Raw genomic sequence first — 19,063 nt, forward strand, 5'->3', positions numbered from 1 at the left:
AGGTCCTTAAAGCAGGGACTCAAATGCCGGGCCAAGAGCATCTACCATGAGTCAAAGAGATGCAGGTGTGCTTTGTCCAACCATATTACTTCAAGCCTTAGACCCTCAGCTTCCCTTTACTACTCCATGAAAGGTAGTAAGTGCTGGTGGTTAGTTTTTCGCACACAGTAGCTGCTCAAGAATGTTTGCTTAATTTAATTGTATTAATGTTAGAATCTTGGACTTTATCAAGGCCCTGGCTGTGAGATGGAGCTTGGAGGGGTTAATAATCAAACAGTTAGCTACAATTTTCTGTGGCTAAGAATGTGAAAGACGCACTTTGTTCTTTGCTTCGAAGAGCTGCCTGTTCCTGGGAAACAGATGGACAAGCTCCCAACAGTTCAGTTCTAAATCCTTAAGGCAGTGGTTCTCAAAGTCTAGCAAGCATCAAAATCACCTAGGGACCATCTGTTGAAATAGATCGCTGGCCGCATCCTCAGATATTTCTGATTTAGTAGATTTGGGGTGGACTTTGAGAATCTGAAAAGTTTTCATTTCCAATTCGCTTTTAGGTGACGACGAATTACTGTGTTCAGTGAGCAGCACATAATACATTTCCGTGATAATCCTCATTCTACCACATATTTGGTCTCGGCCGGATCAAACCACTCTAGCTTTCTGTGCTTCATTTGCCTCCTCTATGAAATCAGATAATAAGCTAATATAGGTAAATGCTTAAAGCAACACTGGGAACAACGTTCAGTAAATGTTGGTTAACTCTTCTATTCATTTTCTGGAGGAAGTGGGAAGACAAAAACTAGGGGTGGAGGTAGCCAGAGAAAAGCAACTAAGCCCCTCTTCTGTGCAGCCTGGCGGGCACAGTATCGGCTGGCTGGGCTCACACGTCTCAAGGTGATGCTCTAGCGCAGCCCTGGGTCTCGAACTCTCCGGTCTTCCTCAGCGCGCTGAGCATTCCAGCCCACACACAGGTTCCCTACGTCCCGACGCTGCGCAGGCGCAGATTCCGCCGAGCCCACTTGACGCACATGCGCACTTAAGTGCGCCGGCTGCGGGCAAACAGGCAGAGCGAAAATGGCGGCGGCAGTACTGGTGGCGGCGGCCGGAGCCAGGCTCAGATTTGCAGTGAGAGGTCTCCGCGCCGCAGTGCGCAGCCTATGCACCCAGCCTGTCTCGGTTAACGAGCGTATCGAGAACAAGCGCCAAGCCGCACTGCTGGGAGGAGGCCAGCGCCGCATCGATGCGCAGCATAAGCGAGTGAGTCCTGAGGGGGCCCAGGGGAGCCCGCCCCGGCGTTCCGGACCTATCATAGCGTGCGCGGCTCCCCTCCCAGCCAATCAGCGCGATGCCGCGAAGGGCGGGGCGGGCCCGAGGATGTTCACCTTGTGAACCTGTTGCCTTTCACCAAGAGGCAGGTAAAACCAGGACAAGCAGCATTGTGCTTTGTCACGCTCTGCTTTCCCTTTGGAATTTTAGACGTGCCTGGCTAGGCTCCAGCGGCTCACCAGTTAAAAGCTATAAACTTTTGTACAAGTTACTCTCTAGGAGTCAGTTTGTTCTAAATAGAAGATAGTAATGATTCTCCTCTCACAGTATGACTAGATAAGATAGTGAAATAATGATAGGCCCTTAATTAAAGAAAAAAAATCTTGTTCTTATGTCTCTTGAAAGATGGGTGATAGGTTCTCGCTCCATTATGGAAACAAGAAAATCGAGGCATTTGGCAGGGGAGGTTAAATAGGCAGACTCAGGTTAACGTGGGGTGGGTGTGGTGTGCGCAAGGAACTTGTGGAAACTCTGCCCTCAGAATGCCAGCTGAATCTCTTTAGGGTCTCAGCGTGCATCGACCTGCTTGCTGGGTAGGAAAGGCACGCTTTAGAAGCAGACGTTTTTTCTGCCAGTGCTCAGGTTACTCTGGCTGTTTGGCGGATTGAGCAGCTGAGGCACTGCCAGCCACCGCCTGCGTTTTGAGGCGAGAATCAGAGAGATGCTGCGTGGACCACTGAGTAGCAGAAGAAAATGAGGCCCAGATTGTGACCTGGGACTTGAAGCTGGGCTTGCTCAGTGCGTGTGGGGCATGTATGAGCCTGGACTGATGTACTGGATGAGTTAAATAACCAATTTGGAAGGTGCAGAAGTGAAATTCTTAGAGGCGAAGGGCACCGAGGCATAACTCACAAGCGTGGGGCAGGTGGGGTCTTCAGTGAGATTTGCACTAGCCCTTTTTAAAGTCAAAATGAAGTATTGATTTAGATGTTGTAAATGCCCATTTGACAAGGGCCTGAAGGTAACAGCCTTTTTTTGTTATTTGGGAGTGGGATGTGAATTTGGTTGATAGTGTGTGGTGCTGGGAGTGCTCTTTCTCCCTCTCCTGGGGTGGCTTGGTCTGTGGTGAGGGAACTTTAGATCATCCTCTGGAAAGGCCTGTCAGTGCTCCCTGCATGCTTTCTTTTGGGGCCTTCTTGCTCAGTCCCTCCCTGGAACATCATCCCCACTCATTTACAGGCAAATCCTATTGGGTTTAGATGCAGCCTCCAGAAACTTTCTTTTGCCAAAGCTGACTTAGTCAGGAGGCTGACTTGGTTTAAATCTCTCATACCACCCCCTTTTACACAATTTTTGGACTACTTCCAAAGGATAGATTCCCAGAAATGGAATTACTGGGTCAGAAGATAGGAATATTTTTAACACTCTGATATATATTGCCAAATTGCTTTCCTGAAAAGTTGTTTTATACAATGGTGTATAGGATTGCCTTTTTGTTTTAAAATGACCTCACTGGCTTTGGCTGCTTTCTTAAAAGGAAAATACAGCGAATTTGAGGTGTTTTTTTTTCTTGGGGAAGGGGGCAAGGCAATGAGCCCAGATGTTTGGCTTGGTCTAAGGGTTTGGGAGCCCAAGCAGTGGAAGCTTTTGATGGTTTGAGGTCTCCAACCCCCTCCTCCCCCAAGAAGTATTTTTTTCACTCCTCTCCAGTGAGCTCTTTAGCACTCTGTCCCACTTCTTTTCTACTCAGCCACTCCCTGCTGTGGGGTTGTCTCTGTATCACGGAGTCACTATCAGGTGTCAGGTCCACTAATATAGGATAGCAGGAGAAGTCCATGGAGGAGGCAGGAGAGAAACCAGGAAGTAGTCCTGGAAGTGTCCTTGGGGCTGGACCCTAGTGAGGTGAGCTTCAGTGGAAGAAGCCTGTGAATCTGGGGATGTAGCCCCAGACCCTTCACAAAGCCTCCTTTACTTTTCCACCTCCTGCTTCTCCATTCTTCTTTTATTGCTCCTTAGGTCTCCAGTAAATGTTTGTGGAACTAGTTATCTTGTTTCAGGATCAGGCTCTCCTTACCCCCACCTTTCTCCACCTTTTCCTTCCACTCCCTTGTTTGCCTTCCACAGTTAGTGGCTCCTGGAGCACCAGTCTGCCTGGTTTCCTTACTGGCTGAATTCTACTGATAACCCCTGTCTCTTGGGCAAGCTGGTGGAATAGAGGCTGTCACGTGAGGCACAGGCACACGGGTCCTCCTGGCCCTCCCATGAACACTCCTTGCTTACTGACTTTGTCTATGATGACATCACTAAGTGACTTTTGTTGCCTTTTAGGGAAAGCTAACTGCCAGAGAGCGGATCAGTCTCTTGCTGGACCCTGGCAGTTTTATTGAGAGCGACATGTTTGTGGAACACAGATGTGCAGATTTTGGAATGGCTGCTGATAAGAACAAGGTATCTGTTTACATGGTGCTGCGAGCCTTCAAATTGCACTTACCGGCTACGATCCTGCTGGTCTACCTATTAGACTAATGAAGTTCTTCTGGGACTAAGGATATATTGAAAAATTTTCAAGTGTGGGACCCTGGAATTTTCAGAATACCTCTTGAGAAGCACTGTTGGGGCCTCCAGGTTCCCCACTCACCTTTGTCTGCAGATGAAGGAATGTGGGTGGACTGTTCATACCTTGTACAGGGTGACTCTGGCCCAGCTCCTGGGGCTCTGGTGTGGGTTCAGAGTTCTTGTAGGTATAGAATGACAAACTTGGAAGAGAAATTGGGAATGTGTTTTGATTGTGTCCTGGTCTGCCTAGGCACCAGGGACCCCTAAAGACTAACCATTCTCCTCTTTTGACATATTTCAAGTTTTATGCCTTGGAGTTTTGGAGGTTAGAGTCACTGACATTTATTTCTTCAGTTGGATGTTCTCTGTGCTGCACAGGCTTCTTTGGACTCACTTTTGGTCAGTTTTCTTCAGGTCTCTGACCAAAGATTTGTAACCTTGGCACCTAACTAGCTGGCTCCATTTGAGCCATTATGGGCCACATAGTGACTGCCAGAATTCCAAGCCAAATGATAGATTTGCCTTTTTAAGGTTTGGGGGTGAGGTGTGTGGCTTTGTAGAAATTGCCATATTTCTTTTCTTTTTTTTTAGTGGAAGTACTGGGGATTGAACCCAGGACCTCATGCATGCTAAGCATGCACTCTACCACTGAGCTGTACCCACCCCCACCATGTTTCTTTATATGTCCTTCTCCCTTCTGTGCACGTTTGGTAGTAGCAGACATAGAGGTTCCCCTGATTGGTCTGCTTTTAGGAAGGAGGATGAGGCCCAAAACTACAGTGCTCTTCACTCCTATTGATGAAGCTGTAGCTCAGCGCTTGATGTTGCAGAGCTAAGTGTGTGGAAAGTTCCTTCATGTTCTTTATTCATTTTGAATTTTAAGGAATTTGGGGTGGGTTTTTTTTTTTTTTAGGAAGGGGTCTTTCATTGGGGCTTAATTACCAAATTCATTAAGAGAAGTATTTGGGGTTTTTTAACCTTTGTTTTTCTATTTTTTTGGTAGTTTCCTGGAGACAGTGTGGTCACCGGACGGGGTCGAATCAATGGAAGATTAGTTTATGTCTTCAGTCAGGTATTTCTTACTCTAATTGGCTGAGCTTTCTTTGCAGGTAGACCCAGGAGCAAAATATGTGAGAAGAAAATAGTCCTTGGGAATAAAGACTTGCCTGTAGTTGGGGCAGATGAGGGAATTACTTTGTTTTTCAGTGCATCATGTCCAGAGTATTACACTATGTGTTTGTTTGTTTTTTTTTTTAAAGGGAGAAAGAATCCTTAGTCTGGGGGAGGATCACAGGGCAGTAGTAAAGAAGAAGTCCCGGGAACCAGGAGTTTATTCCAAGTGCGTGAGATTTCCCTTGGCAGGTTAGGTGTGTGGCTGGAGGGCAGCCGTGTCTTGGGCAGCGTGTGTGGCCCTGAGAGAGTGCAGTGGTTGCAGCTGGGGCAGAGGGGGTTTGATTCTTAAAATCATAAGCCTTTGAGTTTTGGGCTTTCATAAGGTATTCAAACAAGTTTTATTAGGCCCCATCAGGACAGATAGTTTCTTCACACAGAGGCCATAGGAGAATGTGGTAGGCAGAATAATGGTCCCCAGAGATGTCCAAGTCCTAATCCCTGAAACCCGTGAACATGTTATTTTACTTGGCAAAGGCGAATTAAGTTTGCAGATGGAATTAATGTTACTAATCACTTGACCTTAAAATAGATTAGTTTGGGTTATCCAGGTGGACCCAGTGTAATCACAAAGGTCTTTAAAAGTGGAAGAGAGAGGCAGAAGGTGAGGTCATTAATGCTGTGTGAGAAGCAGTTGGCCTGCGGTTTTGGCTTAGAAGGTAGAGGACGGGGTCATGAGGGAAGGATTCTAGAAGGTGGAAAAGATAAGACAACAGATTTTCCTCTGGAGCCTTCACAAAGGAGCGTAGCCCTGCTGACTTTGATTTTAGCCCAGTGAGACCCATGTAGGACTTCTAACTTACAGAAATGTAAGGTAATGAATGTGTGTTGTCTCAAGCCACTGAATTTGTGGTAACTACAGCAGCAATAGAAAACTAATACTCTTTCATGTTTTATTTTTACCCCCCCACTAAGGGATGGACATATATATATATAATTCTAAATATTTAGTTTCTCTCACAGATTTTAAAGGCATACAGCTTGTTTAGGAACCTAAAATGTTTTCTGTTTGACATTAAAATAATTATACTTGATTAATTTTACTTTTTTTTAATAAAACGTTCTGTTCTTTTTTGGGAGGGGGCAGCAGTTGGAGGTAATTAGTTTTTTTAATTTATTTATTTTTAATGAAGGTACTGGGGATTGAACCCAGCGCCTTGTGCATGCTAGGCATGTACTCCACTACTTGAGCTATACCCTTCCTAGATTAATTTTAAATTTATTTAGACAGCGCTTGTCTGCTAACAGAATTACCTTTGAAATGTTTTAAAACTGCTATAAATGAGTCTGCCAAATGCATAACTGGAAGGGATCGTCTCTACTTTTTGTAATTTATGAGAGCTAGGCAAAAAATTGTACAGAAGGAACCATTAACAAGGTAGCCGAACAAAGAAGGTTATTGTGCTTTGTGGGCACTGTGTTCTCTTAACTATCAAGCAGCTACAAAAGTTCACTGAATTGATACTTTTGAGCACTTCTTATGCCCATGGGTTTGGGTGGAAGTGAGGGGGAGGTGGAGATGGAGATGACTGAGACACTTCCTGCCCTGAAGAAGCCAATCATTTTGTAAGCCGAATGGGGCAGAGCAGGAGTGACTGCAGTCACAGATAGGGTGAGAGAGGTTCCTGGGAAGTTCTCAGGACAAGGGAAGATCACATTCTGTTTGGGGAAAGCTTTAGAGAAAATGGGGCATGTGAAATAGGCCTTGAAGGATACTGAGGGGGAGGAGTGATGAGCCAGCTTTTTTTTGTAGTGCTCCCCCAAATGTTAATATCTGTAGGCTTTTTTTCTGGGGGGAACTTCTTTTTTCCAGAGAAGCAGTCTGTCTTTTTTATGATAATTGGCTGTAGGTGTGTTGGTGGGGGGAAGGAAGGAGGAGGCAGGGCCAGCGCTGGCTAATCATTCACTTTACAGGCTCTTAACCTCACCTGTTTAAGCCTTACCATTGCCTTCTTTCGTGGCTGGTGATTGTGAGTTCAGAGTCCCAATGGTTAAGTTTCTTTAGAAATTAAACCTACTTTCTCCTCTCAAGGTGAAGGAAAGGCCCTGTGGGGTCTAATTGCTCCTAACACAGACTTCCATCAGTCTGTTTTTTCAGTGGCACTTTCCTTGTTCCTGGATTGTCCTGTCCTGCGGTCACTCCCTCCGCAGGTGTAAAAGCTTCCATTTGCTCTAAATCAGATATTCTTGTGGTTTCAGTTCCCTGTATTCAGTCTCTCTTCTGCTGCTGTTTTCCTTTTTTGTCCTCATGGGCTGAATCTGTCTTTAATTCTCCACTATCTTTTAGAGGGGGTTTTAGGAAGGGGGTCATTCCTATAAGAAGCTTTTTACATCAGAAGGTAATAAAAATCCTTAAGCAAGAGGAAGCACTGATTCACTTTTTTCACCTCCCTTGTCAAAACAGCAAATATTTCCTAGTGATAGAAATGCCTGTTTGACATCCACAGAATCTGATTTTTTGGGTTAATTCTACGAGAAGTTTTCCATTCCTCAGGTGCAAGTCATTTTTGTAGAGCAAAGACCAGGTCTTTTGCTCTTCACAATACACGAACTCCCTTTAAGATATGTTATTCACTACTCATTCTATGGAGTAATTTACAAGTCAAACCTTTCCCCTAATTTTTTAAACTTCTGAAAATCGTTTAAAAACTTTTATATATATGAATTTTCCATTTTCTCCTCCTACTGGCTGTTCCTCTCTGACTAGTCACTGTATATTATTTTTTTGATTGTTTTCTTCTTAGGATTTTACAGTTTTTGGAGGCAGTCTGTCAGGAGCACATGCTCAAAAGATCTGCAAAGTAAGTATTTAATATTGAAAACAAACTCAGTACTTTTCATCAGTCACACGGTGCATGTTGAATAGGGTTGGGGTACAAAATACTGAGCTGGATACATGGGGTGGGGCAGAGGTGTGCAAGATGTGGAGCTGACCTGAAGGTGCCTTCAGTCCAGAGCAGGAGTTCTTAACATTTTTTTTCTACCATGGATCCCTCTGGCAGACTGGTGAAGCCTGGACCCTCATTTTTATATGTGCGTAAAATAAAATATGTAGGATTACAACGGATTAAAAATATTAAAAAATCACATTTGTAATATATATGTGTCCTTACTAATTAATGCATTAAATAATAAGGTTTAGCAGTGGATAAATGCTGTAATTTCAAAGTAAGCATGCTGCAACTTTTAATGTGACAAAAATCTGTGGCTTTTATTGATGACAAAGTCACAGGTATTTCTAATACTCCTGTGGTTAAAAATAAAGATGTAAAATTTCCCCTCCAAGTTCATGGACTCCCTGAAATCTATTCACAGTCCTTTTAGGGTTCTTAGGACCCCAAGTAAAGAACCCCTGGTCTAGGTGGAGAGTCCAGGTGCTAACAGAGCAGTTCAGGTGACGGTATTTAAAAAATACTGTTGGAGATGAGAGGATCTGGAGGCGAATGAAAGTGTAAATCATATTCAGAGAATAAACGTAGAGTTGAATACCTGACTTCTAGGCATGGTCCTATCATACGTTCCTCCTGAGACCTGGGGCCAGTCCCTTAACTTCTAAACCTTAATTTTTCTCCTTTTGCTGCGTTTTATGTGACAGGCTTCTGATGGTTATGACGGTTAAATGAGATAATGGAGGGGAAAGTGCTTTGTAAATCCTCAAGGACTATTAGAAATGTTGCTCATCTTAGGCTGCCAAGGAGGAAGATCTCTCATTAGAAGGAAAAGGCCTGAGCCTGACCTCAGGTTAATAGATAGATCCACATTTACTTTCACAGAAGTACTACTTTGCCATTCTGCCTGCTATCCTCAGTTCTTTCAAAAGAGTAATTGGGAACAAAACTGGGTGCTGAAAAAATATAGCCTGGGCCTGTGGCTCTAGAAATCATTTCCATAAACAGTCTTATCCCCTGCTAATGGAAAGTGTTTTGGGTCTTGGGGAGCTTTAATCAGCACTTTATTATTATTTTTTAAAAATTTTCTTAAAAAAATTTAACTTTATTCCATTTTGTTTTTTTTCTTTGGGATGGGAAGTAATTATGTTTATTTATTTATTTTCAGTGGATGGTCTGGGGATTGAACTGAGGACGTTATGCATGCTAAGCATGTGCTCTACCACTGAGTTATATCCCTCCCCAAATCAGCACTTAAAATATCTGATTCTCTGTCTTCCATGAAGGTACCCAGTCATCATGGGGAATGAAGCCAGTTCTGAAAAGTACACTCAGAACAGTTTTCCAGAAAACCACTGTAGTGCTTTGTAAATGCTGCTTTTCATAGCACGATCAGTTTTCTCACAAAAGATTTCTCTGCTGTCTCAGATCATGGACCAAGCCATGACAGTGGGGGCTCCAGTGATTGGACTGAATGACTCTGGGGGCGCACGGATCCAAGAGGGAGTAGAGTCTCTGGCTGGTTACGCAGACATCTTTCTGGTGAGAAACCCTTAACCGAGAATAAAAGAGTGCAGGGCTTAGTTCCCTAAGCAGTGTCCTGGTCAGAGCCTCCTCATCTCTCCTCATTGTGTTCTGTGGCTCCTTCTGTGTTGCTGAGGGTGGCATGAAGGGTGGATGAAGGCAAGAGACTAGGTGGGCAGGGTTTCCTTTTTCTCTCATAGAGGCCTTAGGGGAAAACAAAGATCAGTCAGGAAAGAAATCACTTAAATTTTTATTTTTTCTAAAAGCAAAGAAGAGGGAATGTAAAAGGTTCAAATGAGCTGATTTGCTAGAATGAGAAATTTAAAAAAAGCAGTACTTTTTTGGTTAAAACACTGCAAGGTCATTACACAAATTTCAAGCTGTGATATAAAGAAGAAAGAAACCCCAGATCCCACCAATGCAGAAGCATTTGGTGAACATCATTTCTGGTATCTCTCTGCTTTTTCTTGCAAACTAGACGAGAAAGAGGTGAAAAGAAACAAAAATTAAATGTGTTACTTGAAGTGGAAAATATGTGAAGTGGGAAGTATGTCGTGAGAGTACAGTACGGGAGATTGGGGTGAGGGAGAGACACTGCCAGACAGAAACTTGAGAAAAGGGACAGATCAGCCTTTCCAGGGAGGGGAGGGAAGGAAGGACAGAGACAGGCAGACATTGTTTCTAATCAGGCCAGCTGCTCTGGTCTTCCCCTGGGCTGCAGGCTTATGAGGGTTTTATTTTCGGCCACTGCATTTTGTGATCGGTCAGAAAAATGTGTACTTACTTTGTGTACCATACTCTGCTAGTTGTGGGAGCACATATGTTACTTGAGAAGGCGCTTTGTAGATCGTAAACCTACTTTTTAATCTTTAAACTTGAGCTCTGGGGATCACCCACTGGGGAGCAAAAGAACTCCCACGTGTCCTTTACCCACATTCACCAGTTATTTACATGTTGCTCATTTGCTGTATCATTTTCTCTCCATATGTACATACTTGCATGTTGCATTTTTCCAAAACATTTGAGAGTAAATTGGAGACTGTGCCTCCTTTATCTCTTAAATCCTTCATTGTATGTCTTCCAAGAATAAGGACATTCTCTTGTATAAACAGTATAATAATTGGGAAACAATATTGATTTATTAATATTACTCTTACTCATGGTTTGTATTCATATTTCATTAAATATCCAAATAAAGGCCTTTATAGTTATTCCTCCCATCCAATCCAGGATTAAGTGCTGTCTTTAGTTGTCATATCTCTTTCATCTCTAATCTGGAGCATTTCCTTGGTTTTTCTTTGTCTTCCATGACTTTGATATTTTAAAAACAGCTTTCTTGAAGTATAATTTATAAACCATAAAATCCACCCATTGTAAGTGTACAATTCAACAATTTGTAATAAATTTAGAGTTGTGCAACTATCACCATAACCTCTGACTTAGAGTTTTTCCCTCCAAAACGATCCCTCCTACCTGCCTGCAGTCAGTTCCTACCCAGCCCTAGGGAGCCAGTGATCAGCTTTCTGCCTCTACAGTTTTTGCATTTGAATCTTTTCACTGAACATAATATTTCTGAGGTTCATTCATATTGTACTATGTATCAATGGTTTATTTTTTATTGCTGAATAGTATTTAGATATCCCTCATTTTGTTAATCCACCCACTAGTTGGACATTTAGGTTGTTTCTACTTTTTGACTATCATAAATAATGCTATGAACATTTGTATATAACTCAACGAGCAGACATACATTTTCATAACCCTTAAGTAGATTCCTAAGTGTGGAATTGTTGGGGTCAAATTGTTGTCAAACGTAAGTTCCTGCGCCCATGCACAGTGAGGCCAAAGAAACCAAAATAAGTTTGGATCAGAAAAAGGTTTATTGTAGGATCAAGGAAGGAGGATGGGGCAGCTCATGCTCAAACGACCTAAACTCCCTGCTGGGTTTCAGGGGAGAATTTTTAAGGGGAAGGTGAGGGAGTAGGCAGGTGTGTGACCTTCCTCTGATTGGTTAGTGGTGGAGTAATAAGGTGGTGTTTTGGGAATCTCAGTCATCAGCCTCTAGTTCCAACTAGTCTGGGGTCCAGGGATTGTGCTCAGCCTGAATTTACCATCCTCCACTTGGTGGGAGCCTTAGTTCCAGTAGAAGAACTCAGAGATATGTATCAAGTCATTATGCACATCCCCCTCCAAAAGGAAGCAGGCCCAGTCTCCATGCCATACCATTGTTTTCTTTCTGCATTCCCTCATTCCCCTAATTAGTAACTGTTTGAATCTGCTCTTTGAAACTCTTGGAAGGCCTAGAAGGCTGAAACTTTTTTCCTATAAACAAGAAATGGGGCACACAGAAAGGCCTTTGTACTTGGGAGGACCCCACAGGTTCCTGCTGAGTTTCACTATGATAAGTTTATATATCACTTTTTAAGAAACTGCCAGTTTTTTCCCCAAAGTAGCTACCGTTTTACATTAACCACAAGCCACATATTGAGGGTTTCAAGTTCTCCATATGCTTGTTGACACTTAGTATTGTCAGCCTTTTTCATTATGGTTGTTTCAGTGGTATGTAGTGGTACCTCCTTTAATGTTAATTTGCATTTCCCTGCTGACTAATCCTGTTGAGTAACTTCTCATGTATGTGTTAGTCATTTGTATATCTACTGGAATGTTTGTTTGCTCATTTTGTAATTGGGTTTTTGACTTATAAGAGCTCTTTATATAATGTGGATACAAGTCCTCTAATGGATGATATATGACTTACAAATATTTTTCCCAGTCTGTGCCTTTTTATTAATGGTAGCATTTGAAGTGCAAAAGTTTGAAATTTTGAAGTCCAGTTTATCAGTGTTTTTCTTTTGTGGATCATGCTTCTGTTGTCATCTGTAAGAATTCTGCCCAATCCAAAGTCATGAAGATTTTATCTGGAGTTTTTTTTTTTTTCCCCTCATGGAGTTTTATAAGTTTTGGTTCTCATATTAGGTCTGAGATATCTTTTGAGTTAAATAAAAATATTTGTTTGTTTGTTTTTGAGGGAGGATATAATTAGGTTTATTTATTTTTTTAATGGAGGTACTGGGGATTGAACCCAGGACCTTGTGCATGCCAAGCACACACTCTACCACTGAGCTATATGCTGCCTCCTGAGTTAATTTTTGAGTATGCTATGAGGTCAGGGTCTAAATACATCCTATCCCACCACCATTTATTGACATGACTTTCCCCATTTGACTGTCTTGGTACTTCGGTAGAAAGAAAATGAAATGACCATAAATTTATGTAAGGGCTTATTCGTGGGCTCAATTATTTTCTGTTGACCTGTATGCTTATTTTACATCGGAAGCACACTTTTTCTCCTGATAGTCTCATAATGTGTATGTTGGTACATTTGATGCTTTCTCAGAGGTCACTCAGCTCCTGATGTTTTTTTTTTTCTGTTCTTCAGAGTGGTTAGTTTCAGTTGTCTTGTCTTCAAGTTCTCTGAAGTTCTCTTGCTTGCTGAAATCTGCTGTTGAACGCCTCTAAGTCAGCTTTTCGTTTCAGTTACTGTACTTTTCAACTGCAGAGTTTCTGCTTGATTTCTCTTTCTATTTTTATTTCTTTACTGGCATTCTCATTTTGTTCAGACATCGTTTTCCTGATTTCCTTTAGTTTTTTTCCTGTGATTTCCTTTAGCTCATTGAACACATTTAAGACAGTTCATATATAACATATTTGACTCATAATGCCAATGTCTGGGCTTCCCCAGGGATGGTTTTTGTCAGATTCTTTTTTCTCCCCTGTGACTGGGCCATACTAGCTTGTTTCTTTGTGTGTTCAGTGATTGTTTTTTGGTCAAGTACTGGAAATTGAGTTACATTTGGTAATGTTGGAAATCTAATTCTCCCACTTCTCAGAGATCGCTGATTTTTGCTTGTTGGGGGTTGGATCTATCTATCTGTGACTTTTCCAACCTATTTTTGCAAAACACGTTTCATATTGTGTGGTCACTGAAATTTTAGTTCCATTGTCTCCGCAGTCACCCGGTGACCTGACGAAGATTTCCTTAAATGTCTGGCTCGCAGAAGAGATGAACTGTCTCTTTAAATCCCAACTCACCTGGGAAACTGCTTGAACCTGCCAGGGTTAAAACAGTGGTCAGCCTCTGTGCTTGATCCTCAATGATCAAAACCCCTGTTCAAAACACACAACCTTGATTTTTGGAGGACAGGGCCCTTTTGCCTACCCTGACACCAGCTACCCATACTGGAATACACGCTGCCAATCTCTGTGGCTGCCTGCCACAGGGTTGTAGGCTGGGGGATGTTAGCTACTATGCTAAATGTGGAAATGGACGGAAATTTACCTACTTCTTCAGGAAATACTCCCCTGGAAGCTACATGTTTCCCTAGACTCCAGAGTTCCAAAATAGTTGCTTCAGACAGTTCCTGCCAGCTCAGTAGTTGTTTTGTTGGAGGGATGGATTCTTCAGAACTTCCTGTTCCATCATAGTGACATCACTCAACTTTTATGGTAAACACATATTTTTAATGTACCTTTGCAATTTCTGACTTTTTAAAACTGCATTTGAGATTTTTTTTAAGTGTTTACTCTAAGGGTTACAATATGTAAATGTATCAATCTACTTCAAATTAATACTGACTTAATTCTGGTAAAATATAGGAACTTTGGTCCAATATAGCTCCATTTTTATCCCGCTTTCTTTGTGCTGTTATTGTTACATACCTGATGTTATTATTAGCCCAGCTACAAAGTGTTACAACTTTTGCTTTATGCAGTCATGTTTTTTGACTTATCAAGAAAAGAGAACTATATTTATGCAGTATTGTAGATTTAGCTACATATTTACCATTAGAGTTCTTACTTCTTGTGGATTTGAATTACCATCTGGTGTTTTCTTTCACCCTGAAGGACATCCTGAGCTCGTGTGGGCAACAGTGGCAGCCTTAGTTACGAATGCCATTGACTCCTACTGTTCTTATCTCATAGTTAGCAGTTTTTCATTAATAAACACTCTGCAGTTTGTTAATGTTTGATCCAGTTTCAGAGCCCTGAAATGTTTGTTTTTGACAGTTTAGTCCAATTTTATAGTTGTTTTTGAAGAGAGTATTTTCTGAACTCTTTACTCTGTCAAAGCTGGAAGCCTACCCCTCCACCTTGATTTTTTTTTTTGCAAAATGTGGACAATTTTTTTCAACTTTTAAAAATAATTGTTAAAATACACATAAAACTTACGAAAACATTCTTCAATGTATAGTTCAGTAGTGTTGAATACATTCATAATTTTATGTGCATTATCAACATTATCCATCTCCATAACTTTTTGTCTTGCAAAACTGAAACTCTATACCCATTACAAAATTACAAAATTACTCTGTGTTATCACCTCCCCAGCCCCTAGTAACCGCCTTTCTACTTTGTCTCTATAATTTTGATCAAACACCTCACATAAGTAAAATTGTACAATATTTGTGGTTTTGTGACTGGCTTATTTCACTTAGGATAACTGTTACTGAGTCCAAACTTGTTCTGCTCACCACACGACAGGCCAGTAAATTGGGAGACAAGGTGTTGGGGCAAGGAATAGTGACTTTATTTGGAAAGCTGGCAGTCCGAGAGGATGGCAGACTAATGTCTTGGAGAACCATCCTTCCCCAGTCAGAATACATACTCCTTTCATACAAAAAACGGGGGGGCGGGGATGTGGTTGGTTATTGCAAACTTCTTGGTGTAGGAATTCTTTGTTCCTGCAGCTGTCCACTTGGGCCAGGTCATGGTGCTCCTGCAAAGCCTCCAACAAAAATGGTATTCTGTATTCTGCAACTTTTTATCTTTATGTGAGTGCATAGCTAGCAAGACTAAGCCTAGAAAACAGGGCACAGTGGTTAAAGCTAAAGGAACAGATTTAATATAGAGTCAGATTTGTTCTTTTCTATTACATAATGTCTCAAGTTTCATCTGTGTTGTAGCATGTGACAGGATTTCCTTCCTTTTTAAGGCTGCGTAATATTCCATTGTGTGTACATACCACATTTTGTTTATCCATTCATCTGTTGAGGGGCATTTGGGATGAGTCCACTTTTTGGCTATTGTGAGTAATGATGCCATGAATGTGGATTACAAATTATCTCCCTGAGACCCTGTTTTCCATTCTTTTTGGTATATCACCAGAAGTAGAATTTCTGGATCATGTGGTAATTCTATTTTTAAATTTTTGAGGACCCACCATGCTGTTTTCCATAGTGGCTGTACCGTTTTACAGTTCTATCAATAGTGTACACAATTTCTCCACATCGTCACCAACACTACTTGTTTTCTGTTTTTTTGATAGTAGCCATCTTAATGTGTATGATGTGGTATCTCATTCTGGTTTTGATTTGCATTTCCCTAATGTAAGTAATGTTGACCTGTAGGGTGAGGCTGCCTACCTCTCGAACTGCACTTCTGATCAGAATCAGCAACTGGACCTCAGACCATAGATCCCTGATATTTGGGGGGCCAGTTCCTTTTTACCTACCTTTGTGTAAGCTGCTCTAGGAACACTTGCACAAATGCATGCCTGGTGCCTGAGGGTAGGGATTGGTTAGGGGTAGCTACTACAGTGCTGGGAGCTGAAATTGAAATTAACCACAAGTTGCCTTCCAAATCTTTCCCCTGGAAGTTGCAAGCCCTCAGGAGGCTCCAGAGTTCCAAAAAGTTACATCAGACAGTGCAATTTTTGTCCAGGTGGGGAGACAGATGCCTGGTGCTTCCTACTGTGCCGTCTTCTCAGAATCCTCTCTGGAGATGCACCTTTGTACTGTCCTGAGCTATGTCCTGTGAATTATAGAAATTGGGCTTAGAGCCAGGACAGGGACATACTTCTCTTAAGCTGATGGGGCTCAGGAGAGAACAAAAGCTAGGGGTTGGGCAAGGAGTCATTGAGCTTTTTTCTTGCCTGGGCCCTCCTGCCCCCTGGGATATCTTATTTTTCCCAGAAAGTGGCCTGAGGCTTGGCCCTTCACAACACCATTGTCTATGTGGAGACTTTCTAGCTCCTGATACCTCTCTTTTGCCCATTGGGCCCTGTCTAGGGTGGGCAGACATTAAAGACTAGAGTAAAGTAGCACTTGCCTCTTAGCCCTGCCTTATAACTGTTGGGTACCCTCTGTGGAGGATGTGAAGGGGCGCCAAGTGGAGGTCATGGCTTCAGGACAAGTGTTGGCCCTGTACGTTCCGCCTAAGGTTTTCATGAATCCTTCCATCCACCTTTGTGCAGACAGGGGTCCTGGCCTGAGGTGTGTTTGGAGCTTGGGTAAGAGTGGTAGAATTCTGAGTTCATGTCCTGGTCAGGGAGCTTTCAGGAAACTATTGCCTTGCCAAGAAGAGGAGAGGTTATTTGCCCCAGAAAGTAATATACCAACCATCCCACCAGTAATGGGGAGAAATTGCATATATAATTCTGAAAGAAAGAAACTGTACAGATTAGGTCTCTTGCCTCCAGGATAGAATTTCTGTGACTGAAAGCCAAATGTACTTTTATTGTTGCCTCTGTCTTTCTGCAGATAATGCCTTGAACACCTCTGTAACCAGATGCCTTTGCCTTTCTCTTTTGGCAGAGGAATGTGACGGCATCCGGAGTCATCCCTCAGATTTCTCTGATCATGGGCCCATGTGCTGGTGGGGCTGTCTACTCCCCGGCCCTAACAGACTTCACATTCATGGTCAAGGTAAGAAAGAAGGACCTGGTTCTCCTGCCCTTTGAGTGTTATGCAGTACCTCACCTGTAATAACAATAATTCCTGACCCAGATCTGGCTTGTTATCTGTACTCTCCTTGGCTTTCATTGTGGTGATGATAAGGTCTTGATGGAGAGAATGTTTGCATGCAGTCTGTAGCTCGGGGTTGGGCAGGGCAGGGAGCGGTGCTCAGTGGGAGAATGTGCTTGTGTACTTCACTAGTGGTTGATTTTACTTGTTGATCTGAATTGCAAATGAGTTTCAGGTAATCAGAGGATTCTATCCTCTGCCCAGACAGATGATTGTTTACTACTGAATCCTATTCAAAAAGTTTCTTATGGAAAGTTTTTCTGTAATCTGCTTTATTGGGAAGTTATTTCTTATTCCCATCTTTATTTCTTCGCTGTTTGCCATTTTATTACATTTTGCCTATGATGGTAATGATAAATCTGATCTCCAACTTTACTATGAGAGGTACATATCTTTATTACATGATGTAGATGGAATGATATTTTAAAAATTATTTTTAAATGAAGCCTGTTTGAAATTATACATGGGTAATCACCCTTAACCTGATTAAAAAAAAAATCAGGAGGAGGGTATAGCTCAAGTTGTGGAGTGCATGCTCAGCATACATGAGGTGCTGGGTTCAATCCCTGGTACCGGCTCCAAAAATAAATAAACCTAATTACCTCCCCCATCAAAAAAAAAAAAAAAGCTGAAAAAAAAGAAAAAAATTTTAAAAAATCAGTCTTTAAAAAAATTTTTTTAAAATATTGATTTATCATCATATTATTTAATTATTTTATTTTGGCAGGAGATGGGGGAGGTAATCAGGTGTTTATTTTTAAAGGAGTTACTGGGGGTTGAACCCAGGACCTCATGCATGCTAACCATGTGCTCGACCACTTGAGCTACACCACCCCCAGAAAAATCAATGTTTTCCTCTTAAAATATTTTTAGCAATAATGAGCAATAAGTGTCAAGACAGATTAGGGGGCAAAAAGGAGAGAGAGTCATCCAATATGAAAATGATGTACATAGAAGTATAAAGGGGAAACATTTTTCTCAAGGGTAGTTTGACAGAAGGAATTAAAATTTAGCAAAATGCTTACCCCTTGACTCAATTATTTCTATTCTTAGTGACAGATTGAAAGCAACCTAAATGTTCAATGTTCAGTTTAGGGTGGACTTTAAAAATAAAGGTGACCACATCTCTTAACTTCCTGCACAAAGCAGAATTCCTTGAACTTTTGCCCACTAAATCTGTATATACCATACCCACCTGGTGCTACCCTAGTTGTCTTCCTGCCTGGTAAGAACGGAGGTGTGAGATCAATTCCTCTGGCTAAGGCCATCCTTTCTTCCTCTCCCTACAGACGTGCTGGAATTTATTCTAAACTATTTTTTCTTATTTTAAAAATATTTCCCCAGTCTTATTGAGAAATAATTGACATATAACATGATGTAAGTTTAAAGTGTACATGTTGTTTGATACTTACATTTTGCACAATGGTTAACCCCAGTAGCATTAGTTAGCTAATAACACCTCCATCACCTCACATAATTACCATTTCTTTTTTGTGGTGAGAACATTTAAGATCTACTCTCTTAGCAGTTTTCAAGTATATAATACAATATTGTTAACTGTAATCACCATACTGTACTTTAGGTCCCCAGAACTTATTCATCTTATAACTGGAAGTTGATATCTTTTAACCAACATCTCTTCTATTTTCCCCTTGCCCGCCCCATCCTGCCCCCACCCCAGTCCTTGGTAATTACCATTCTTTTTCTATGAGTTAAACTTTTTTAGATTCCACATATAAGTGAGATTGTACAGTATTTGTCTCTTTCTGTCTGACTTATCTTCCTTAGCACATGCTAAGTGAAATGTCCTGCAGGTCCATTCATGTCGCACGTGGCAGCATTTCCTTCTTTCTCATGGCT

At 41.8% G+C, this 19,063-nt stretch overlaps 1 protein-coding gene and 1 non-coding gene across 2 annotated transcripts in view; one reads left to right on the top strand and one right to left on the bottom strand.

The window, feature by feature from the left end:
- The first annotated feature begins 982 nt into the window (after positions 1-982).
- PCCB (propionyl-CoA carboxylase subunit beta) overlaps positions 983-19,063 on the top strand; it is a 53,331-nt gene continuing 35,250 nt past the window's right edge. The window contains exons 1-6 of the mRNA XM_006216043.4: positions 983-1,254; positions 3,592-3,711; positions 4,823-4,891; positions 7,734-7,790; positions 9,306-9,419; positions 16,994-17,104. Coding sequence (XP_006216105.1) covers positions 1,072-1,254; positions 3,592-3,711; positions 4,823-4,891; positions 7,734-7,790; positions 9,306-9,419; positions 16,994-17,104 — 654 coding nt within the window. The 5' untranslated portion in view covers positions 983-1,071. The remainder of the gene's footprint in view (positions 1,255-3,591; positions 3,712-4,822; positions 4,892-7,733; positions 7,791-9,305; positions 9,420-16,993; positions 17,105-19,063) is intronic.
- Positions 12,463-12,539, bottom strand: TRNAA-GGC (transfer RNA alanine (anticodon GGC)). Its single transcript has one exon. It is a non-coding gene; the product is annotated as a tRNA-Ala (tRNA).

The sequence above is a fragment of the Vicugna pacos genome, chromosome 1 (genome assembly GCF_048564905.1).
Source record: "Vicugna pacos chromosome 1, VicPac4, whole genome shotgun sequence".
Lineage (NCBI taxonomy): Eukaryota > Metazoa > Chordata > Mammalia > Artiodactyla > Camelidae > Vicugna > Vicugna pacos.